This window comes from Triticum urartu, chromosome 7 (genome assembly GCF_003073215.2).
Source record: "Triticum urartu cultivar G1812 chromosome 7, Tu2.1, whole genome shotgun sequence".
Classification (NCBI taxonomy): domain Eukaryota; kingdom Viridiplantae; phylum Streptophyta; class Magnoliopsida; order Poales; family Poaceae; genus Triticum; species Triticum urartu.
This window is the reverse complement of record NC_053028.1, coordinates 81,252,052-81,278,013: the sequence shown is the minus strand read 5'-3', so window position 1 is coordinate 81,278,013 and position 25,962 is coordinate 81,252,052. Positions and strand designations below refer to the sequence as shown.

At 44.2% G+C, this 25,962-nt stretch overlaps 1 protein-coding gene across 1 annotated transcript; it reads right to left on the bottom strand.

Moving 5' to 3' along the window:
- Nucleotides 1–22,462: 22,462 nt before the first annotated feature.
- LOC125524891 (early nodulin-93-like) lies at nt 22,463–23,719 on the bottom strand. The gene is made up of 4 exons (XM_048689924.1): nt 23,529–23,719; nt 23,344–23,405; nt 23,190–23,265; nt 22,463–22,932 (listed from the first exon to the last, which is right to left on the bottom strand). The coding sequence occupies exons 1-4, from the start codon at nt 23,590–23,592 to the stop codon at nt 22,841–22,843; spliced, it is 294 nt and encodes a 97-aa protein (XP_048545881.1). The 5' UTR covers nt 23,593–23,719; the 3' UTR covers nt 22,463–22,840.
- Nucleotides 23,720–25,962: the final 2,243 nt, after the last annotated feature.

The window sequence follows — 25,962 nt, the reverse complement described above, 5'->3', positions numbered from 1 at the left end:
ACCCAATATATAGGGGGAACTCCACCAAGTCTCAAATTGGATGAGATGTGCATGAAATTCATTTTCATATCTATATGCACATATTTATGTGGAGTTTGTCCTATGTGTTGTTGGTTCTCTAACTCTTTGGTCCCAATGAGTTTGGGTACCATTTCGTTTGTGTTGTTGTTCTAGGAACAAGTGGAGATGCATTGGATGCTCGGCTCACTCACAAGGAAGGTGGTGTCACCATGTGCTTATTGGAGTCAAGCTAGGATGATTAATGAACTACTATCTACCTTTAATTGGTATCTACTACATCCATCCAATGGTATCTCGGTAACAAGTATCATCATCTACTTCATGCACACATTTCTTGCATCAACCTTTCGTAGGTTGTATCATGGCATGTTATCCATTCTCTCTTGTGATACTTGTTTCCTTTCTCAAAGCATCCCAACAATGATGTCTTGTTGCCAGTTGTGATGTCTTTGATGTTCGTGTGGTTGGAATTCATTTATATGCAATAAGACCATATCTAGCCTTGTGTTATGCTCTCAAGCAAATATCTTATTGGTATATGTATGACTTCCTTTTAGATATCTTGTTCCTTCATGTTGTAACTATTTCGGGTGTACATCCTTCTTTGTAGATATATATCATCATGATTTCGTCTACCTAGAACCTTATACACTTGAGAGAAATTACATCTCTAGATGATATCCTTTCTTTCACGTCCACCTTGTCTCTCTTTTGTTATTTCTTTGGTGGCTTCGTGAAAGCTTTTGCCTTGAGTGCGTGTCGTATCTCGTTGCATCTTGATGCACTCTTGTGTGGTTAAGATTATTTTCCTCATGCTTATCTTTACGAGGCTTTTGCCATCTTAATTGGTATCCCTCGTCTTGATGAGGCTTTCTTGTTCTATCTTCACCATGGGTTGTCACAAGCATAGGTTCTCTATATGCTTATTAGTAAGCTTGTGAGCCCATTTGCTAGTTGTGTGTGGGAATGATAGGCCTTGCACCGTGTGCCTCATTCTTCCAAGACTATGTTGATGCTTAATGCTCATCCATACATTAGTCTTCTCAAGTGCTTTGCCATGACTCACACACATCATTTTGGTTGAGCCTACTCTTAAGTTGCCTCTTTTATATGTTGCTCAACCATGTGTTTTTTGCAAGTGCTAGGCTTTGTTTCCTACATTCTCACTTGCACTTGTTGTGAGTTTCTATTGATTTTCGGGGAGTGATGATCTTATATTGTGCACCTGGTATCCTAATGCAAATGTTGTAAGGAGTGCACAAATCATGGAGAGCTTCACTAGTGTCTTTAGAACACTCAGTTACTCTCTTGCACTTGTCGTGAGGTTCTATTGATCTTGGGGGAGTGACGATCCTATTTTGTGCTCATTGTATCCAATTACAAAACTAAATTGTGCACAAATCATGGGGAGCTTCTCTAGTTTCTCTAGAACACTCCTTTGCTCATATCATAATTTATTTCATTCATATAGCATGTAGGATCATTGTTCTAGTTGGCTCAATTGATATCCATTGATTGCTTGCTTCAATTGGTATATTTTGATTGCCTGATTACTTGTTTCTCTTTTTTTATGTCTTTGTAGCCTATCATTATTTTGCTATCTTTGTGCCTCAATATAGTTTGTGTTCCTCCAAGTATTTACCTTTGGTTTTGTGTGTTGCATTTCACTCACTTGTTAAGAAATACACAATTTATGGAGGACCACAATTTATATTGGCCTTCTAAGCTTTTCGCCCATTTTGGCAATCGATGCCAATGGGGGAGAAGTTTCAGAGAGTTTTGTGGAGAAGTTTAGAGAGTTGTCTCTTCTAGCTTTGGTTTGTTCCTAAGCATACGCATCTCCTACGCATGCATTATTGGTTCTTGCATAGCATGGAGATGCATAATTCCTTATATAAACTCTCTTGAAAGTGATTGTCATCAATTACCAAAATGGGGGAGATTGAAAGGACATGCGGTGCCCCCATGTGTGGTTTTGGTATTGATGACATTCTCTATGGACTAATGATTGCATTGAGTTATATTTGAAGGATTTGTCCATAGGCATTTCTTGAAGTCCATGCGTTGGTTTCAAGGAGTTTATGTGTTGACCAAGGTGCTATTAAGGAATTATCCAAAGATTGGTCATGTGAGTGTTGAGCTTATTGCAAGCATGTCTTGAAGAAGAAGATTGTGTGATCATTCATGTTTACCTTCATGACATCATCCAAACGAAGAGAGTTGGAAATATTCAAGGTTGATCAAGACTATGTCAAGAGTGAATCAAGTTGATCAACTCACAAAGCGTAAAAGATGTACCGAGAGGGATCAAGTGATCCCATGGTATGGTAATCATTGTCCATTGCACTTTATGTACTAACCCATGGTCTATGTGAGAGTTCTATGTGGGGTTAGGTACGTGTCCATGGGCTTGCGTCAAGAGGAAGATACCATACAACCCATGGAAAGGATGACATCAAGTGGTGATCGTCATCAAGATTGCCGTGTGCAAGTTTAGGTGGAGCACCACGAAGAGATCAAGTTCTTGAAGCTTTCCATCCATTGTGGTGTCAATGGACTTGTGAAGATGTGCCGAAGAGTGGCTCACCCATAGTGGAGTATGGGGGAGCAATCATCTAGTCTTCATCGAGCCAACGCAATCAAGAAAGGTGGTCCAACTTGAGGGAGTCAAGATCGTCATCATCTAGCTCAAGTGGACCATGTGCAAGGCAAAGGTTTGCCCTTGATAGGCTTTCTATTTTACCGGTCTCGTGGTGGTAGTTGGGAGACCGGGTTATAGGATCGTTTGCCGTACTATCAAGGGGGGCTCTCAAGTTGGTGGCTTGATCGTATCGTTAGTAGAGAGCTCAAACCATTGCATCCTTGCATCATGTTTCTTGGTTCTTGTTTGGTTCTCTTTGTGAGTCTTAGAGCTTATGGTCATCTTGATGACAAGCTTGAGTTCATCGAAAACGGAGTTTGCATGCGTCTTCTATGATGTTTTCGGTGTTGGAGGTTTTACCGGTCTTATCCGAGGAAGGGTTCTCACCTTTTTCTTTTGGGCCTTTTATTATTTGCTTCTTATTGGTATTTCTATCAAGATTGTGTTAGCCCTTGTCGTTAGCTTTCCAACAAACTTGGTTTCATCGAATTCGGAGTCCGTTTGCAAAAGTTGTGGCAGTTTTGGTGTTCTGAAAAGGCTGCAGCGGTACTACCGCGAATTGGAGCGGATGTTATTTTTTACTACCGCTCCAGAGCGGTACTATCGCGGCTCCTATAGCGGTAGTACCGCTCCGGACCAAAAACTCGTCCCAAGTCCTGTGGTGGTAGGCCCGGATGTATTTTTTAGTACCGCTCGCTAGCAGTAGTACCGCTACCCTTTGCGATAGTACCGCGATCCCTAGCGGTAGTACCGTGAGGACGAGCGGTAGTACCGCTCTGGCGGTTCTACTGGCCTTTTGCCTCCTCGCTGTTGTTTTTCAAAGGGGTACTACCCCGCTCCTTGGAGCGGTAGTACCGCTCTGTGCGGGCTGTGAACATAACGGTTGGATTTTTCCCCATCTATAAAAGGGGGTCTTCTTCCCCATTGAACCTGATCCTTTGAGCTCGTGTTCTTCCCCCATTGTTGACCTTCTTCGAGCTTGCTAACTCTCAATCCCTCCATGGATTCTTGCTAGTTTTTGAGGGAAAAGAGAGAGGAGATCTAGATCCACGTTTCCACCAGTCACTTTCTCCTCTAGGTGAGGGGAACCCCTTGGATCTAGATCTTGGAGTTCTTGGTGTTCTCCGTCTTGTTCTTCCTCTCATTTTTCTCCCTAACATTAGTTGCTTCGGTGGGATTTGAGAGAGAAGGACTTGGGCACTCCGTGTGCCCTTGCCATTGCATATGGTGCATCGATTTGAGTTCTCCACGTGATACGTGAAAGTTAAAAGTTGAGAATCTTATTACTCTTGGGTGCTTGGTACCCTTGAGCTTGTTCCTCTTGGGTGCTTGGGCGCCCTAGATGGTTGGTGGTGTTTGGAGCTCAATCATTGTGGTGTAAAGCTCCGGGCAAGCGTCGGGGTCTTCAATTAGGTTGTGGAGATCGCCCCGAGCAATTTGACGGGTACTGGTGACCACCCCCAAGGGTTGCCAAAGTGTACGGGTTCGGTGACCGCCCCCAAGGGTTTCCATTTGTACGGGTTCGGTGACCGCCCTCAAGGGTCCCTTAGTGGAATCACGGCATCTTGCATTGTGCGAGGGCGTGAGGAGATTACGGTGGCCCTAGTGGCTTCTTGGGGAGCATTGTGCCTCCACACCGCTCCAAACGGAGATTAGCATCCGCAAGGGTGTGAACTTCGGGATACATCGTCGTCTCCGTGTGCCTCGGTTATCTCTTACCCGAGCCCTTTACTTATGCTCTTTACTTTGTGATAGCCATATTGTTTCTTGTCATATATCTTGCTATCACACAGTTGTTTATCTTGCTTAGTATAAGTTGTTGGTGCACATAGGTGAGCCTAATTGTTGTAGGTTCTGTGTTTGACAAATTAACCGCTAGGTTTATTCCGCATTTGTTCAAGCCTAAACCGTAATTATTTTGAAGCGCCTATTCACCCCCCCCCCCTCCTCTAGGCGACATCCACGATCTTTCAGCCGGGCGGTAGCCCGTTTAGCATTATCCGAGATGAAGAAGAGGATAGAAGCGCAGCAATCCAAGCTCGAAATTTTGGAGGGAAGCCCAACCATTGGAACAGCTCAAGAATGTATCCTCACTTGACTGAGTCGAAAGCCTTTTTTATATCAAGCTTGAAAAGGAGTGCGGGGGTCTTGCATTTGTGTAGACGTCGGGCGAAATTCCGAACATACATGGAGTTGTCGTGGATACTTCTCCTTTTAATGAAAGCACTCTGGGCATTGGAAACGAGGTCATCCATGTGGGGCGCAAGGCGTAGCGACAGAACCTTGGCAATGATTTTAGCGACAGAACCTTGCAGAGTACCATACACTTTGAACATTTTTCAAAAATGACATCATGGCTTGTTATATCTCTACTGTTAAAAGAGCATTCTGTCATCGCTATGGTCGAAGTGGTGATGGCCACTCCCCTTCTCCTACCGCTCCCATCGTCGTACGATCCATGGAACAAAACCAGCACATGATACACCATGTCAATTCACGTCCCTATATGTGCTTCTCTCGAAACAGGCTTTGGTCCCGCTTGGTATATAAAGCAACACATTAAAAGTACACGATCGAACAATACAATGTGACGGGGAAGCCCCCACAAAAGTAGATTAAAAGATGCAACATAAAGCCTAGAACTAGCCTAACACCTCCTCGAGGCCCGATCGGTGATGCATGGGCTCCACAACAACGCCTCAGGAGGGTGAAGACACGTAGCGTCGCCATTGCCAAGTCCGAGCAAGAAGGCAATGGTTTTCACCCGGAGGCCTAACACAAGGTCGAGATCGACGACAACATGTAACATCATGAAGAGAACGACAACATGGGCGCAGTCATCACCGGCTCCAAGCGTGAAACTTTCGCTCGAACACTCACTTGTACCACCACTGCAATGAGGGCTAGTTACACCAGATCTGGGCAATGTCGGAGAAAGCCAGAACCTCCCACTACTCCACCCATTGCCGCTCATATCACCAAGAGGTGCAGCCACCACCGCCACCATGGAGCCTGCCGGAAAAGAGCAATCGAGCCCACCATCCAGTGTCGCCACCGCGGCATCCTCGGGCGAACTCGTCACCACCGCCATAACACGTGGTCGACACCCCAACCAAACAACAAAACACCGCCTCAACTGGGCAGAGCGGGACTAGAGCACGCGCGGGGAGCAACCAACCTCTGACACGGGGACCAAGTCCAACCCCATCACTGGAAGTCAGCACACGCTGCCGGCTGCCAGCCGGTGCTGCCGGGAGGGGGATCATCGCCCATCAGACCTGATCCACTCTAGATCCACACGAGGTAGCCCCATGGCAACCAACACCTCTGGCCGCCAAGCATCCACCTCCGTTGGCTCCCCACGGCCCGCTCCGCCACCGCCATCGCAATGCCGAGGACTATCACGCCAACCTGCAAAGCCCCGCCACCACACGCGCATGGGAGAAGAACGTCATCGCTAAACCGGCTCCACCAGGAAGGCCGGACTGTTCGGCTCAGACAGACGCGAGCGGTTTAAGCGTCAGCGTTGAAGGTGCCCTTAGCCCAGTTGGGATGTGCTTTATACATATAAATTGCTCGAGGTGCTAGACTCTAGAAAAAGTGGCAAGGGGGAGGTGATATGTCTCACTTAGAGCGAGACAACGGTGTGACGCCCGGATAATTAAGCTACAATAATCCTATGTTAATGGCGCCAGGTCATCGCGATTACTGTGTTAAACTCGCGTTGGTTCGGATCCGGTCCAAATTCAAATTTAAAAGACAAGTCAAATTATTATTTCTCTCAAACTATAAAACTAAAATGTCCGCTTTATTCCTTAGATCCCCCTGATCATTGTCATGTTGAAACTAACTTTAATTGTCTCACGAATAAATTTCTAGGAAATTAATAAGTGGTCCAATCTCAACTAAAAGTGGTTTTTTCAAAATAGTCAATTATTTACTTAACTCCGATTGCCTTCAAACTTTGTGTCCAGACTTGAAATATTGACTGGTATTTATGCGCCAAATACCATGTTGGAAAAAAATCAATTGTTATTTATAAAAATTGCAAAACTGAGAAGAGATAAAAGACATAGAAAACAATAGAAAAAGAATAACCAATCCTTATGCATTTGGGCTTGCGTGCTACAGGAGCTAACCCAGCCCACCAGGAGGAGGTCCCCTCCTACCTCCTGTTCACAGCAGGCGTGTTGGACGCGCCCCCAGCGTCCATGGCTTGGATCGGCCACAGGGCAGCCATCCAGAGGCCCTCCACGGCGCATAAAGGCCATCCCCGCCCCTGAAAACCCTAGTCCTCCCAATCCGTTCCCCTCGTTCCGCCCCCTTCGGTTTAGCTGTCATCCGCGACCATCCTGGCAACGCTGCCATCGTCCTCGCGGCTAGTGCCGTCCCCGAGCGGCGAGAGGATTCCCAGGAGATGCGCGCCTTCCTCCTCGTCGCCTACGCAGAGCATCGCAAGCTGGACTGCCTTGGAGCCTCGCCATCGTCCTCATCTTCCCCGGCTGAGACACCACGGTCGCCGCCTCGATCCGCTCGTCTCCGGCCCGTACGACCTCGTCGAGCCCCACCACGAGCTTCGCTGTGAGCCCTCGCTCCTCCTCGACCTCCCCTTACTCCTTCCCGTGCCCTGTAGGCTAGTCCCCATATAGTACCGTCGTCATCGCCGTCGGACGTCACCGTCCCTTTCACTTCCGGCCGTCCTAGCTCGCGTCATCTACGGACGTAGTGTGGTGTCCTCGTTCGAATGGCTCGAACCGCTGCTCCTTTTGGTCCCTGTAGAATACCTTCCCGTTCATCGTCGCCGCTCCTGAAGATCGTCGTCTGCGCGCGTGTGCGGTTAAATGCCGGCCGCATCCTGCACGCCTCCCTGTTGCGCGTCCTCACCCCACGACCACGCCCCCGCTGCTCGCCAGGGCCACGCCCGGCGTGCCCCTGCCCGCCCGCCTGTTGCCGCTCGCGTGCGCGTGCCTGTGCTGACTGCTGCAGTGCCGCTCCCTTTGCTACTGTTGCTCTGCTGCTGCTTCTCGCCTGCTGCCGCCGTTTGTAACTGGTGCTGGCTGCCGCGACCGTCGCCTGCCTATGCCTGACGCAGCCACGGCCGGCCGGCCTCGCCGCCCGCAGCCGCTGCTGCCCCATTGCCGTTGTTGCTCGCTGCCTACAGCTGCTGCTCTGCGTGTGCTGCTGCTGCTGCTACAGTAACATTCAGTTACTGTAGCGCGCTAGCTAGCTTTTCTAATTCTATGATGAGTAACCCTCTCGACAGCTCCTAAACTCCGGCAAAACAATTGTTAACAGGACTAAAAAAAATATGGGAAGGTAGTATACTTGACAAACTCCATTTTATCCCACTGGACCAAATACATTTGATGCATGGTTTAAGTCCTATGAAAATTACAAAATGCTATCTTCTGATAACAGAAAATAGATTTAACCTCTAGCATGTGTGTGAGTGTGCCGTGTGAGTGCACATATGTGTGAGTGTGTGCGGCCGGCCCAAACTAGTTGGGTCTAATTTAATTAGCTAGATTAGTCCTAGGATTAATTCTACTGTTTAGTTAGTATCAGTTTAGTGTTAGATTAGCCTAATAGCCTATGACATGTGGCTCCATTCTAATCTAGACACTAATTTAATTTAGATGCCTATGACATGTGGGCCATACCTCACCTTTTGACCAGTCAAAGTAAAATGGTTGACCAGCCCCTCGGGTCCCACTGTCATGCACATAGGCTAGGGTAACACTAGGTAACAAATGCACATTCTGCCTTCAATTCGATTTAAACAATTTCAAAAAATTCAGAAAATGAATTAAAATTTTAAAAATTAATATAAAATAATCCGTAAATCGGATGGAAAAAACTTTGTACATGAAAGTTGCTCAGAACGACAAGACGAATCCGAATATGTCGTCCGTTCGTCTGTCACACATCCCTAACCTATCGAACTCGCAACTTCCCCCCTCCGATTCATCTGTCCGAAAACGCGAAGCACCAGGAATACTTTCCCGGATGTTTCCCCCCTTCACCGGTATCGCCTACTACTGCGTTAGGTCACCCCTAGCACTGCGTATTGCCATGTTATGCTTTGTGTTACTTTGATTGCTCTATTATTTATTGTGTTCCCCCTCCGTTACTTCTTTCTGGTAGACCCCGAGACTCCCGGCAACCCCCAGTTTGACTACGGTGTTGACGACCCCTCTCTCTTGCCAAAGCAACCAGGCAAGCCCCCCTTGATCACCAGATATCGCATACTCTCCTCTATACTGCTTGCATTAGAGTAGTGTAGCATGTTACTGCTTTCCGTTAATCCTATCCTGATGCATAGCCTGTCCTTGCTACTACTGTTGTTACCTTTACCTGCAATCCTAATGCTTAGTATAGGATGCTAGTTTATCATCAGTGGCCATACATTCTTGTCCGTCTGCCATGCTATAGTATCGGGCCATGATCACTCGAGAGGTGATCACGAGTATATACTGTATACTTTATACATGATACATGTGATGGCTAAAGCCGGGTTGGCTCGAGGAGTACCCACGGTTGATTCACGGATTGGGGGCTGGAAGGACATACTTTCCCGACAGCTCTCTGTGTGGATCTTTGTGGCGAAGCGACAGGGCAGGTTGAGACCACCTAGGAGAGAGGTGGGCCTGGCCCTGGTCGGCGTTCGCGGTTATTTCAAATTAACACGTTTAACGAGATCTTGGTATTTGATCTGAGTCTAGCCACTGGCCTATATGCACTAACCATCTACGCGGGGACAGTTATGGGCACTCGACGTCGTGGTATCAGCCGAAGCCTTCGTGACGTCAGCGACTGAGCGGCGCGTGCCGGATTGGACTGGAACGCCTGCTAGGCTAGGTCTGTTTCCGGCCGCCCTCGCAACGTGCAGGTGTGCAATGGGCGATGGGCCTAGACCCCTGCGCCATAGGATTTAGACCAGCGTGCTGACCTCTCTGTTGTGCCTAGGTAGGGCTGCGACGTGTTGATCTTCCGAGGCCGGGCATGACCCAGGAAAGTGTGTCCGACCAAATGGGATCGAGCGTGTTGGGTTATGTGGTGCACCCCTGCAGGGAAGTTAATCTATTTGAATAGCCATGATCTTCTGTAACAGGACGACTTAGAGTTGTACCTTGACCTTATGACAACTAGAACCGGATACTTAATAAAACACACCCTTTCAAGTGCGAGATACAACCGGTGATCGCTCTCTCACAGGGCGACGAGGGGAGGATCATCGGTTAGGATTATGCTACACGATGCTACTTGGAGAACTTACCATCTACTCTCTTCTCCTGCTGCAAGATGGAGGTTACCAGAAGCGTAGTCTTCAAAAGGACTAGCTATCCCCCTTTTATTCCGGCTTTCTACAGTTCAGTCCACATATGATACCCTTATTCCATTTGATACCAATGCATACATATGTAGTGTAGCTCCTTGCTTGCGAGTACTTTGATGAGTACTCACGGTTGCTTTGCTCCCTCTTTTCCCCCTTTCTATACCCGATTGCTGCGACCAGATGTTGGAGCCCAGGAGCCAGACGCCACCGTCGACGACGACTACTACTACTCGGGAGGTGCCTACTACTACGTGCAGCCCGCTGACGACGACCAGGAGTAGTTTAGGAGGATCCCAGGCAGGAGGCATGCGTCTCTTTCGATCTGTATCCCAGTTTGTGCTAGCCTTCTTAAGGCAAACTTGTTTAACTTATGTCTGTACTCAGATATTGTTGCTTCCGCTGACTCGTCTATGATCGAGCTCTTGTATTCGAGCCTTCGAGGCCCCTGGCTTGTAATATGATGCTTGCATGACTTATTTTTTGTAGAGTTGTGTTGTGATATCTTTCCGTGAGTCCCTGATCTTGATCGTACACGTTTGCGTGAATGATTAGTGTATGATTGAATCGGGGGCGTCACAAATGGCTCGTGTCATGTCTTGCGTTCCCAAAATGGGCCAGCCCAATTAGGTTTTTCCTCGCACCCATGTTTTTTTTGTTTTTTTTCATGTTTTTGTTACTTCTTTTTGAACTTTCGTTTATGCTTTCAAATATTCTAAGTAAATATATTATAAAAACTTTACATAAAACATTTGAAAAATGTTAAATGTGCATAGAGAATATGTTTCTCATGTATACGAAAAATGTATTTAAAAAAGTTAATTCAAGCATTTTAAAAAATGTAAATAATTATTTTATAAATGTAAATCAAGCATTTGAAATGTTAAATGTGTATAGAAATTTTTTGACCATGTATTATAAAAATGTTAATGTTAAGCAGGTATTTCAAAAATGTTAATCGAGCATTTAAATAAAAATGATAAATATGTATAAAAATGTTGACCATGTATTGAAAATGATTAAATTTATTGATCATGTGTTAAAAAATATTAATCAAGCATTTCAAAAAATGTTGAATAAGTATTTGAAAATGTTAACCGAGCATTTGAAAAAATTTAAATGTGTATAAAAAATGCTTAGCATGTATTAAAAAAATTGTATTTGAAAAATGTTAATCAATCATTTGCACAATGTTAAATGCACATAGAAAAATGTAAAAAAAATTGGAAAATATTAATCTTGTATTTGAAAATGTTGATCAAGCATTTGAAAAATGTTGACCATGTATTCAAACATGTTAATCTTGTATTTTTTTTAACCAAGTATCTAAAACATGGTTAGAATGTGTGTAGAAAAAATGTTGACCATGTACTCAAAGAAATGATAAACTTGTACTTGAATGTTAGCGTTCAAAAAAATGTTGATAGTGTACTAAAAATGTTATACTTGAAAATTTGGAAAATCGTAGACATGTAATTGAATAGTGCTCTTGACGTATAAAAAAATGTAGAATGAAGAGTAAAAGAAACAAAGAAAAATGAAAGAACCAATGAAAACCAAAAAACAAAGACAACCAAATAAAAAATTATGAAAAGGAAAACCAAAGAAACAAGTGCAAATAAAATAAAATGGAAAACAATGGAACCCGATAAAGAAACAGATGAAAATCAACCGAGAAACTAAAAAGACGAAGAAACCTAGTAAATACAAAAAAAAAAACTATGAACGAAGCGGAGCAGGCTAACTCGATCGCGTCACCTAGCGCGGATAAAAAAACGCAAATGGCCTGGCCAAATAGCTACGTCGAAAGTGAAAACTGTTCGGCCGGACAGAAGAAACGCTCGCATGATGCGACACATAGTCATGGCGGCAGCAAGGATGGTGCAGGTGAACAAACACACAGCCCAATCAACAGAAACGGATCAGATCCAGAGCCTACTTGATCAAAACCTACTCCAAATAGTACACTACACCGCACCATACTAAGGGCCTGTTTGGGACTACTTCACTTCATAAAAATCGGTTTCGCTCCACTAAATTCACTCTGGAGCAATTCCATCTAGAAGTTGTAGTACTACCAAAAAGAATATTTGGCTGCCATCTACCTCCAGCTTCAAGAATGAGAAATTTGATGGAAAGGATCTATTTGATTGGTTGAGGGGGGAAAACGAAGGGGTATCCACTTACTGGTGGCAGTGATGGGTAATTTCCACCTAACTCCAGATTTTAGAGTTTTTTGGAGCACCTCCTGAAGAGCTTTATAAAAAACTGGGAGTTGTATCTCAGATTCTAGTTTTTTTGTCGAGCGGCATATCGTGGAGCTACCCCGTTTGGCTTGTGTTTTCTGGAGCGGAGCTGAATTTTAAGAAGCAGAGCAGTCCCAAACAGGCTCTTAACACTTCACATGGGCACAAGGAAAACATTCCATCTTTTATTCCACTTTCCAACTGGGAGCAAACGGAATCTACTGCCCTAGAAAGCAGCAACTCTTTTTTTAAAGGGAAGGCCATCATGGCTAGTTTTATTAAAACTTAAATAATGTTTACATCGTCTACGAGCTTACTGACAATAAAGTCAGGGGGCTCGTCCAACCAACTAAATGAAGTCTTATTACGGTAACTAAAATGAGCTAGCATATGAGCCACTTGATTACAAGATCTATAACAATGCTTATAAATGACCTTCCCTATTGAAGTACTAGTGTCCAAACATTCTGCGAATATTGCCGCCGCCGAGTCCCACCATATGGTTTGTCCATCACAATAATTGATTACTTGCAAAGAATCTGATTCAGCTTCTACCCGGTTACTCCCAAAGGAGTTAGCAAAAATCAGCCCGTCTCGCATGGCCAACGCTTCTATTGTTATTGCATCCACCGCAACAGGTATAAACTTGCATTGGGCTCCCAAGAAATTACCTTTGTCATCACGCAGGATAGCCGCCGTAGCACCTACCCCTTCGTCCGAGTAGTACGCCGCATCAACATTTAACTTAATGAACCGAGGGTCCGGCTTACACCACTTTGCTTCAGGGGAAATTCTCACCAGCGATGTAGCCCTCTGATGGTTGCTTGAGATTGATAACACAGAGAGTGCCCATCTCCAAGGGGGAGGAATTGATTCATTGTGCGTCACTTTTCTACGGATCCACCAAAGGTACCAGCCCCCAACGGCTATTACTTGTTTGAAGTTAATTATTGGGTGCATCTCAAGCTGCTGGTACGGCAATGATAAGATAAATTCCAAGATCGCAGACCCCGATCTATCAACCTGGATCGCTTGGTCGATGATATTTGTGATGCCCAGCTTCGTCCACAAGTGTCGTGCATTCGAGCATAAAAACATTAAGTGACGGATATCCTCGGCCCCTTGATGACAGATAGGACAAGCACCATTGGAACCAATGTGCCTGTTAGTAAGTATAGCTCTTAGTGGGATAACTCCTCGTAGTGCTCGCCAACAAAAAATCTGTACTTTACGTGGAATCTGAAGTTTCCAGAGAGTATTCCACACTGCCCGAGTGGTAGAGCCACCGGGGTGTCCCATCGTATTTGCATGCGCCCGAAAACTATGCATCCACTTCATATGATATGCACTCTTTACTGAGAAAATACCTGTCCTGTTCGGGTGCCATGCCACAAAGTCATCAAAACCATGCAAGTGTAGTGGAATCTGAATAATTCTGTGGGCATCCACTGGATTGAATAAACTTGTTATTAGCACCTCATCCCACGTACCATTAGCCATATCTATTAATTCACAAACATTGGTTAGGACCGTTTGACCCCTCGGTGATATCACCATTCTATCCGTACTAGAGGGAATCCATGGATCCGTCCATATATTAACATGTTCACCAGTCCCAATCCTTCAAATGTATCCTTTCTTGAAAGTTTCCAACCCCTTCAAAATACTCTGCCATGTGAAGGACGACCCATTTTTTGGTGTAGCATCAATAAGGGAACCATTTGGGTAATATTTTGCCTTGAGAACTCTCGCAACCAAAGAATGCGGGTCATTGATCAACCTCCAACATTGCTTGGACAACATTGCCAAGTTAAAAGAGTAGAGGTCACGGAACCCCATGCCTCCTTCACTCTTAGGGATACACAACTTCCACCACACCATCCAATGCATTTTTTTGGCTCTCCTTATCATCACCCCACCAGAATTGTGCAATAGCATCCGTGATCTCTTTACAAATTCCCTTCGGCAAGCTGAAAAGAGACATAGCAAAAACAGGAATAGCTTGGGCCACAGTTTTTAATAAGATCTCCTTCCCTCCTGTAGATAATATTTTTTCCATCCATCCCAATAATCTAATTTTAATTCTCTCTACAAAATGTCTGAAGCAGTCACTTCTATCAGCTCCCACTAGAGCTGGGAGGCCTAGGTATTTGTCAGATAATGCTTCTGTATCAATGTGCAAAATCTCACAAATCTCCGCTTTTGACACTACACTTGTATTTGGACTGAAGAAAATACTTGACTTAGCCAAACTCACCATTTGTCCTGAACTCTGGCAATAGGTATCTAGCGTCTGCTGTAAGGAAGTTGCATTTAACACATCTGCTTTCATGAGAATTAGAGAATCATCAGCAAATAAAAGGTGTGAAACTGATGGTGCATTTCTACACACCCTAATCCCATCCATGCCACCAACTTCTTCTTCATACTGCAACATACTAGAAAGTCCTTCTGCACAAATAAGGAACAAATATGGAGAGAGAGGGTCCCCCTGTCTAATACCCCTCGTCGGAGTGAAAATTTCTGTTTCGTGAGAGTTAAATCTAACCTTGTATCTCACAGAGCTAACACAAGACATAATCATCTCAATCCATTGTGCATGAAAACCAAGCTTCTGCATCATGCTTCTCAAAAAGTTCCATTCCACACGGTCATAAGCCTTATGCATATCTAGCTTTACTGCACACAAGCCTGTCCGCCCAGCTCTTTTATTCTTGATTTTGTGAATACACTCATACACAATCAACACATTATCCGTTATCAATCTACCAGGAACAAAGGCACTCTGAGTTGGCGAAATAATTTCTGGTAGGATACTCTTCAGTCTCAGAGCTAACATTTTTGAGATGATCTTATACAAAACGTTGCATAGAGTTATTGGTCTATACTGAGTAATCATTTCAGGTGAGTCTATTTTTGGAATCAGCACAATAGACGTATCGTTCCACTCAACCGGAATCTGACGATTATTTAACGCAAATAATACCTCCTGTGTAATGGCATCACCCAGGACATGCCAAAACTTTTTGAAAAATAATGCATGGAGGCCGTCCGGTCCAGGTGCTTTTAGATCACCAATACTAAACACAGTCTTGCGAACATCATCTGCAGTGTACGGTGCAATTAAGAAATCATTCATTTGCGCTGTCACTTTGGACTGGACCTTTTGTAGTATCGCCGGATCAACTTGTTGAACTTCTGAGCTGAACAAGTTATTAAAGTAGCTTCGTATATGTGGACTAAGAAGAGTCGTACCTTCCAATATATTTCCCTGTCCGTCATTCAATTTTTTAATAAAAAATTTCTTCCGTCTTGCCGTAGCATATGCCTGAAAAAAACCCGTATTGCGATCACCGAACTGGAGCCAGTTGGATCTCGATCTTTGCATATAATGTATTTCCTCGAGTTCTAGCAAAAACTCAATCAATTCAGAAAGCTCTTTTCTCCTCTCCTCTGTCTCATCATTCATAGGGCCAGTCATTAATTTTTCCAACTCCATTTGTGTCTGCCGAAGTCTCTTCTTTGGCTTCTTGAGCACTCTCTGATCCCAGTCATGGAACATCCCATGCATACGGTCCAGTTTGGCCTGTACCGAAGTGAGGTTCGGATTGGTTTCAACCCTCTGCCATGTTTCCTGGACTAGATCAGCAAAGCTATTTTCTCTCAACCATCTAGCCTCAAAGAGCTTCACCTGGTTGCCACTTCCAGTGCTAGGTAAGTAATATTCCGTGTCCACAAGCAAGGGTCTATGATAAGAATGGTTGTAACTTAGATTCTGTAAAGCTGCATGGGGGTATAGGGCACCCCAAGAGTCATTAATCAGGCCACGGTCCAGCCGCTCTCTAATGCGACCTCGCTGCCACGTGAACTGGTCCCCCAGGAAACCCATGTCCCTTAGCTCACAGTCATAAATGGCAGATTGAAAAGCTTGCATATACTATTGCGGTCTAGGATTTCCACCAACCTTTTCAGTCAAGAACTGGATCTCATTCAAATCCCCAATTAGAAGCCATGGTGAATTGTTGATCTGATGCAACCGACGCATCCTTTCCCAAGTTTTATACTTATCTTCCCATCTGAACTCGCCATACATACCCGTCAGTCTCCACTTAACATTGCTCTCATCTTCTACCATTACATCAACGAACATGGGGTCAAGCTCCATCCTTTGTATTTTCACTTCTTTTTTCCAAACCAGTATCAAACCACCTTTCCGACCATCTCCCGCACACACCAATTTATGATCCATGTTTAATCTCCTTCGTAAACATTCAGCCGGGTAGCTTTCCAAGTGAGTCTCTGACAGAAACATCACGTCTGGGTTGCATGCTCGCTAGACATCCAACAACGCACGAACTGCTGCGGCGTTTCCGAGCCCGTTACAATTCCAGTTAAAATTTTCATGATGACCGGACAGCCTCCGACGAGAAGGCCGTGAATCCGGTGATCAACGATGAAAAAACTCTCGGTCGGCGTAGCCGCCGGAGGACAGAAGATCAAACTTTGCAGGATTGTAAGAGATATACGCACACGGTCTAACCCCTATTCCTCGATCCTTTTCCGTGGTTCCACTCACAATGATCAATTGAGGTTAGGGGTTAGGGACCTTTATATAGTGCTATTCTAGTTAATTTCAAACTGTATAAACTGCAGATAAATGTCCAGATAAAATCTGTTTAAACGAAGACTCAGGTTAACTTAACCAACCACGATCATTAGTAACCATCAAGGAGTTTCATCTGCAAACTGTCCCATAAGCACGTACGTGTGAGTCGCACGCTGAATTTGAATTACAATTCGAATTCACAGGCTTTACCAATTCATGGAGCCAATCCCATAAACAACCTGGCATTCCATAATATGTTGTGCCCGGGCTAATATACATTTAGTACAATAAATATTCGAGCATTAATAAATACTGTTTCCAGCATATATGTACCGGCTTCCATGAACTATATTCCATTCATATATTCCAAGCAATATTCAAGTGCATCGGTAAATTCCATATCGAGGTAAACATATTCCAGGAACTATGTAGTAAAAATGTTGCAAGCCACACATAAGTATTTCCTACATCTCCCACTTGGCTAAAACATTCTAATTCCATAAACGAACACCCATGTTGCAAACATGTTTACAAAATACTTCCTGACTAAGAGGTTTAGTCAGTGGATCGGCAACCATGTCCACACTAGGTAAATAATCTAAACGAACTGTTCTTAATCTATTAACGACGTCACGAATGTAATGATATCTTCCCTCAATATGTTTGGTTTTGCTATGAAACTTGGGATCCTTTGAGACCTTGATTGCCGCCTGGTTATCACAGAAAATAATAACAGGATATGAAGCGCTTTCCACCACCACGAGAGACGCAAGAAACCCCTTTAACCATACACCTTCTTTCACAGCTTCCGACGCAGCAATATATTCAGCCTCCATAGATGAAAGTGCTACAGAATCTTGCTTCTTGCTACTCCAGGAAATAGCTCCTCCTGCTATTGTAAACAGATAACCAGAAGTCGATTTCCGGTCATCAAGATCCCCTTGCCAATCAGCATCAGTAAACCCCTGCAGCTGAAGATTGTGTCCATTAAAACACAGAAAATAGTCCATAGTTCCTTTGACATAACGCAAAGTGTTCCTAATCTGTTTCCAATGCTCAGGTCCAGGGTTCACTTGATATCTACTCAACAAACCCACGGCATGGCATATATCAGGTCTTGTAAATAGCATAGCATACATTAAAGAACCCAATGCAGATGAATAAGGAATATTGCTCATTTGTTTCTTTTCCTCGGGAGTTTTAGCACACATTTCCTCATTAAGTTTAGTTCCCCTAAGAATAGGTACTCTAACAGGCTTGCAATTTTCCATAGAGAATCTCGGAAGTACATTATTGAGATATTCCTTTTGAGACAAACCCAACATTCTCTTCCTTCTATCTCTACGTATTTCCACTCCCAGAACATAGGAAGCTTCCCCCATATCCTTCATGTCAAATTTAGAGGATAACCAGGTTTTAACTTCCATCAGTGTAGATTTATCATTTGAAGCAATGAGAATATCATCAACATAAAGAGATAACAAAACAAATTTATTTCCTATTATCTTAAAATAGATACAATGGTCACCTTCCGTCATTGAAAAACCATATGACGTGATTGCATTATCGAAAAGAATATACCACTGACGTGAGGCTTGTTTAAGACCATATATAGACCTGTTTAATTTACAGACCTTCCCTTCATTCCCCCTTTCCACAAAACCTTCTGGTTGGTTCATGTATATTTCTTCTTCCAACATTCCATTTAAGAATGTTGTTTTAACATCCATTTGATGCAATTCCAGATCATAATAAGCGGTTAATGCACTAATGATCCGTATGGAGGTAAATTTAGCAACGGGAGAAAAGGTTTCTACAAAATCAACTCCTTCCATTTGTGTAAATCCTTTAGCAACAAGCCTTGCTTTATACTTATCCACCTGACCAGTCGCATTCAGTTTCCTTTTAAAGATCCATTTAGAACCAATAGACTTTCGATTGTTTGGTAATTCAACTAATTCCCAAACATTATTTTTCCTCATAGAGTTTAATTCTTCCTGCATGGCTTCCATCCAAAGATTTGATTCAGGACTTGCCAATGCAGCTTTGAATGATTTTGGTTCTTCCTCTAAGTTCTGAATTTTAGAGTGCACTTCCCCCAGAAAAACAAAATACTCATCTAAATATGCAGGTGGTTGTGTATTCCTCCCACTTCTCCTAGGCATGCTATTCGAAATAGAGTTAGTAGATTGACTAGCATCATTATTTTCCTGAACTAGAGGTTCAGTTTCAGGTAAAGAGATATCTTCAGGTTCTACTAATAATTCCACCCTAGCTCGTTTAGCACGGCGAGGTGTATCCTGATCAAGAAAAACTGCATCTCCACTTTCAATCAATTTCTTTCTTTGAGGATCCCAAAAACGGTAACCATTAGAACCTGATGCATAACCAATAAAAATTCCTGGGGTACTTTTAGATTGTAGTTTGGTGCGCAACTGGCTAGGTATCCTTATTTGAGCATTACACCCCCAAACTGCCAAATGGCGAAGTGAGGGCTTCCTTCCCTTCCAAAGCTCATAGGGTGTTACCCTTACAGCTTTAGAAGGTGAGTGATTCAACAAATATACAGCAGTGTGAAGTGCCTCTCCCCAAAAAGACAATGGCAAGTCAGAATAAGCCATCATAGACCTAACCATATCCATTGAAGTCCTATTCCTTCTTTCCGCCACTCCATTCTGTTGTGGGGTATATGGCAAGGTATAGTGATGAATAATACCATGTTCTTTGCAGAAATCATCTAGTATTCCTGACGTGTATTCACCACCACGGTCAGTTCTAAGTATTTTAATTTTCTTGTTTAGCTGATTTTCCACTTCCGCTTTGAACACTTTAAAAGCATCAAATCCTTCCGATTTGTGTTTAAGCAAATACACATAACCGTACCTTGAATAGTCATCTATGAAAGTGATAAAGTAGATTTTCTGCCCTCCCAAAGTGGGTGTGGAAAATTCCCCACAAATGTCAGAGTGAACAATGGCAAGCTGTTCTATTGATCTATTTGCTTTGGGAAAAGGCGACCTTGTCATTTTACCCATAATACATGCTTCACAAATACCATAATCCTCCCACTTAAAGTTCAAAATTCCAGAACTAATAAGTCTCTTAATCCTATTCTCAGATATATGTCCAAGTCGCAAATGCCACAAGTAAGATTCGGAACAATTATTCTGTCCATTTATATTCCTCACAACGGAGTTATCTTCGCCTACTAAGCAATTATTTTCCATGATGTCATTTAGAAAATATAGTCCATCATGTCTATCGCCTGAATGTACTAATCTTCCATTTAAGATAATTTTAGCCTTCCCATCACCAAAGATAATTTTATATCCAATTGACTCTAGTTTGGACACTGAAACTAGATTCCTTCTCATATTGGGTGAATAAAGTGCATTTTCCAACACTAAGTTTCCTCCATCAGGGAGTTTAAGCACATAGTTTACAATTCCTAGTATGTCTGCTTTAGCTTGAGTTCCTAAATAGACATGTCTTGTTCCTTTTGGAATTGTTTTGAGTGTGGCAAAAGAGCTAAGTTCTCTAGCTATGTGTGAAGTTGCACCAGAATCTACTACCCAACTATTCTGAAAAGTAGTAGTAAATAAGGATTCAGTGCAAACATAAACATCGGTAATACCTTCAGGGGATTGATTCCCCTTGCGGCTGTCATCCTTGTGAAAATTATCCCTTTCGCTGTTCGGCTTCCTCCTCTTGGTGCATTCTGACCTGAAGTGGCATGTATTACCACAATTATGGCACTTGTAGTTCCTCTTGTCAATCTTCTGAAAAGAGTTGTTGTTGTTATTTCCATGCTGCCCCCTGTCCCTCCTCTCATCTCTGTAGTTCCTTTGATCCCTGTCACGTTTATAATTGATCTTGTCCCTTAGGTCCGGTCCTCCTCCTCTCTTATTCCAATTCCTCCGGTTCCCATTGTTTTTGTACTCACCAAGGTGAAGCTCTGGCTGATAAGAAGCTTTATCTTTCCCTGAGTTAAGCCTGCGATCCTCCTCCATTAGCAAGTGTTGCCTCAGGTTCCTCATATTGAGTGTGCGTTCTGAATGACAAAAAGAAATCTTGAACTGTTCCCATGATGGTGACAAAGAATTCAGAACAACCATGACTTGTACTTCCTCCTGGAACGGATAACCAGCAGTTTTTAATTCTTCCGCCAAGACACAGAGCTTGTTGAAGTGTTCATTGACTATTTTATCACCCATCTTCGATGTCAGAAACTTGTTCACAAGACTAAGCACCTTCACAAGGGAAACTTCTCCAAAATCTTGTTCCAGCCTGAGCATTATTCCATAAGCTGTTCTATCCGACTCATATTCCGCAGCCAACGAATCAGTCACCGAGCCAAAGATATAAACTCTGGCAGTCTTGTTGTCCTTGGTCCATTGCTTCAGTTCATCATTGTATTCCTGCTTTTCTTCATCTGTAGCATCCTCTGCTGGCTCGTTAGGCGCCGGAGTTTCAGAAACATAATCAATATTCTCAGCCGTAAGCAAGAACATGATTTTCCTTTTCCAAACCGTGTAGTTTGTTCCATCAAGTTTGTAGGCACGGAGTAATTCAGCGGACACCCCATTGGAAGCCATTGAAATTGGTTTCTTCTTCAGTTACCTGAAGTTCCTGTCGTTGTTGATGTCGGAGCAGTCCTTGCCGTGGACGCGAAGCAGGCCGGCGAGAGTTGGTCAGGGCGAGCTTGACGAGGCGGCAGTAAGCTGGCGACGAACACGGCGGGCTCCCTCCGGCTCGGCAAGGTTGACGGGGCGAACGTCGATGGGGAACGGCGCGAACGTCGAGGAGGAGCCGGCCACGAGCGGTGGCAGGGTCGGCCCGAGATGGATGGGGAGGCGGACCAGAGGTGGAGATGTGGGCGTTGGGTGGATGCGGCGGCGTTGGGCGCTGATGCGAGCGGAGCGGCGGCGCTGATTGGTGGAGGTCGAGCAATGCGGCGGCGGCGCTCGGTCGAGAGGAATCGAGCCAGATCGATCTAATCTTGGGTGGAGCTGTTGTGTACGTACATGCCTATCTCTTTCCCTTTTTTAAGGAAAGAAAGACAGAGTACGTAGTGGAATACTAATCCAGATCGTAATTGATTCGACGACTAACAAAATCGTCAAACCCTTAATCGGCTCTGGTGCCAATATAAGAGATATACGCACACGGTCTAACCCCTATTCCTTGATCCTTTTCCGTGGTTCCGCTCACAATGATCAATTGAGGCTAGGGGTTATGGACCTTTATATAGTGCTATTCCAGTTAATTTCAAACTGTATAAACTGCAGATAAATGTCCAGATAAAATCTGTTTAAACAAAGACTCCAGGTTAACTTAACCAACCACGATCATTAGTAACCATCAAGGAGTTTCATCTGCAAACTGTCCCATAAGCACGTACGTGTGAGTCGCACGCTGAATTTGAATTACAATTCGAATTCACAGGCTTTACCAATTCATGGAGCCAATCCCATGAACAACCTGGCATTCCATAATATGTTGTGCCCGGGCTAATATACATTTAGTACAATAAATATTCCAACATTAATAAATATTGTTTCCAGCATATATGTACCGGCTTCCATGAACTAATTCCATTCATGTATTCCAAGCAATATTCAAGTGCATCGGTAAATTCCATATCGAGGTAAACATATTCCAGGAACTATGTAGTAAAAATGTTGCAAGCCACACATAAGTATTTCCTACATGAGTGATTTATAAAGAGAACTCACGATCAGCGTAGCTGCCGGAGGACGAGGAGGTCACAGGGCCAGCGGCCGCCGGCGGCGGCGGCGACGCACCAACCCTAGATCGCCAGGAATATCGCCTCCGAGGTAAGCGCTACGAACCGGTATTCCTGCTCTAGAAAGCAGCAACTCTCTTTACACTGCCAGGTACATACAAACTGAAACTGAAATTAATCCGACGTTTCCTCATGCAGCACCATCCATGGATGGAACAGAGGGCCTGCGATTCTGTACAGTCCTGGATCAAGTCGACTCGTCGATCCTCCCGATGGTGTTCTGCCTTGCGTTTCGTAGAATGGTTTTATCCGCGGTGATGAAGAACCCGGCCACACAGGCTGTCCAATAAACAGGGATATTGTTTAGCAATTAAACTCCCAATTTTGTGTTGCTTGAGCATGGCAGACAAGAATAATCTTCCTTTTGAGCTACGGACGACCTCCAAATCCAATAGTGGTAAAGCAATACGCATGATCCTTGAAGAAATAGCTTTCATCATCAATCTAACGTACGGTATCACCTTCTACTGTCTGAAGCTAGAACACCGACACTGATCAAGTAACTAGGATGGCTGAATCATTCAGTAGGATGGTACCTGTCGATATGATGAGCGCCTGCGCGGTGTAGTTCAGATTGTGCTTGGCCCAAGGAAGGACACGACAGGCAACGAACTGCGCAAGATCAAATCTGACAGAAGTCAGGATATATGCGAGCATGCACACAAGAATTCAGCACACAAAAACACGCACCGTGGGAACCGCGACCACGGTGCCTGCAATGGCGGCGTTCTTCCCTCCCAACAGGACAGCCTCTGCAACAAGATAACACGCGCAGGAAGCAAACATAAAGAGGCAGTAACAGCATTGGTTTCCAGATGGATCCGGGACGGTGGTGGAACTGAAAGAGGGTGGGAGGTCTTTTCTCTTCTGGGTACCTCGGATGGCGGCGCTGGATTCCTCCTCCTTGGGGGATCGGACGAAGAAGTTCCTGGCGGCCATGGCTCCTCGCTCCGTCCTGTTCCTCCCTTGCGGCTTCTTTCTCCTATAGCCTCTTCCGATTGAACGACGCGGTTGGTGATGACCCGAGTTGCCATGGCCGCCGGCAACTTCTTAAATCAAATACGAAAGGGAACACGGGTGTCCTTACCTCGCTGGATGTGTATTTGAATATACATGGATGCCAATTCAACATCCACTGAATCTAGTCCCATGTAACCCTAAAAAAAGAAAAAAGAGTCCAGTCCCATGTGCAGGGGCGGCTACTGAAAAAGGCTGGGCCCACATGGGCTGCTATGTGAACTTTTCATATTTACAAACTAGATACTCGGTACTCCCTATGGATGCGATGCGTACCTGTGGGTACGGGAAGAAACACGTTTTTTTTTCTTTCATGAGAGACACGGTTATACTTTTGCGAGAGTCATGGATGTCCCTCTTAGAAACGGAAAAAAAGACAGAACCGTGACTCTCACGAAAGAAAAAAAACAGAAAACACAATTTTTTTCGTTTTCGAGAGACATGGCTGTGCCTCTCGCGAAAGCACAACCGTACCTCTCGCGGAAGCAAAAGAAACAGAAAACGTGTTTTTTTTCGTTTCCGAGAGGCACGGCCGTGACTCTCGCGAAGCAAAATCGTGACTCTCACAAAAAACGCGTATTTTCGTGCAAAATAAAAAGAATTCGAATTTTCTTTATCGAAAATCTAAGAAATACTTGTGGAAAATCAAAACGTCGAAAAACCCCAGAAAAAACCGTGTACAAAACCAAAAACGCGTGCAGAAAAAAAATCCGAGGGAGTGCCCAGAACGCGACATGTGGTGAATGGGCGAGAGCGCGTCAAGTGGCGTTGATCACTGCCTAGCTCCTGAAGGAGCGCTCGTTAACTAGTTGCTCTCTTGTGCTGCCTGACCTCTACGAGTTCAAGGTTTGAAATGGACTTTTTCCAATAAGAAGAGCGTGACAAAAGCCGCAGGCCGGCCCAAATAGCGGAACTCTATGCATCATAGAAGGCGCTGTTGCGGCCTTGCGGGGAACTCATATGTGCCGCTCGTTGCGGCAAATTGCCGAGCGGACGCACAGGCGACTCCAACCAGGCCGGCCATTGGCGTAACATAGTGAAAAATCCCAAAAATGAGTGCTCGAATGAGGGATTGAACATGGGACCTCCTGTTGCTTACAAGCGCAGCTAGCCAACGGAATTAATGAGATTTGTTGGTTTAATATGGCGCGCTAACCTAAAGGTAATGTGAGATTGGAACATTTTCTCAAATTCCAAACACAAACCTTATTTTGAAAATAGTAATTGTATTTTCAAAAAAGTGAAAACATTTTTAAATTTGAGAAGAAAAATAAAAAACACGAACATTTGTGGACTATGTGAACAAATTTCTGAAAATCAGGAACATTTTTTGAATATGTGAACAAATTTTTGATAGTGGGAGCATTTTCTGAAACTGTGAACAAAAATTTGAAAACAGAATATTATTTCAATCTGTGAACAATTTTTTAAACAAGAACATTTTTTCAAACTCAGGACAAGAAGTTGAAAATGACAACATTTTTTAAAATTTTCAAACAAATTTTGGAAATCAAGGACATTTTTTTATGAAATCGCGAACATATTTTAAAACTGTGAAATATTATTAACAAACGAAAAAAACATGAGAGGAAAAAAATGAAAAGAAAAAGCAGTAAGAAACCATATCAAGCAGTAAAGAAACAGAAACTGGGAAAACTCAGTTAAAACAACCGGAGAAAGTCTTCCAGAACGGCCCTAAACACAGGAAGCGTGTGCTTGCGTTAAGTGGGCCGGCCCACTCTGCTCGTGCCTCTGCGATTCGCCAGTAATTTGACGCAGCGTGCGTCATATAGGGAATTCCGCTGTTGCGTATTTTCAATTTCCAACAGAACAACGGACTCGATTGTAGTACTAGCAAGTAGTCACGTGAAACCCTAAAAAAAAGTAGTCACGTGAAAATCTAGCCCGCACCTAGATCGAAGGCGATGCCACTACAAATATACCACCCGCCACCCGGGCAGACGCATAGCATAGTCGCACGATCGCTCCCGATCCAGTCTCACTTGGCCAACTCCAACTCCTACGTACCTACGCGAGAGGAATCGTCGATCGACTTGTCCCCCTTGATGGCGTCGCCTGCCATGGACATCGCCGCCGGGGACTTGTTCTACGGAGCGCTGCAATCGCTAGACGATGGCCTAGCACAAGGCATCGCCCAGGACGGCGCCGACAGCATGCACCTGCTGCGACAACAACAGCAGCAGCAAGCATACGCCGACGCGCTGTTTCGCGAGCTTGATTTTAATTCCGATTTGGCCATGGCGGACACAGACGACCCTGATGCTCCATGCG

What these genes read in the sequence shown, in the direction of transcription:
- LOC125524891 (XM_048689924.1), bottom strand. Translation starts at nt 23,592, where the DNA reads ATGGCCGCCAGGAACTTCTTCGTCCGATCCCCCAAGGAGGAGGAATCC. An exon ending in ATCCAGCGCCGCCATCCGAG is followed by an intron (nt 23,406 to 23,528) that starts GTACCCAGAAGA and finishes ATCTTGTTGCAG; the next exon opens with AGGCTGTCCTGTTGGGAGGG. An exon ending in GGCGCTCATCATATCGACAG is followed by an intron (nt 22,933 to 23,189) that starts GTACCATCCTAC and finishes TTTATTGGACAG; the next exon opens with CCTGTGTGGCCGGGTTCTTC.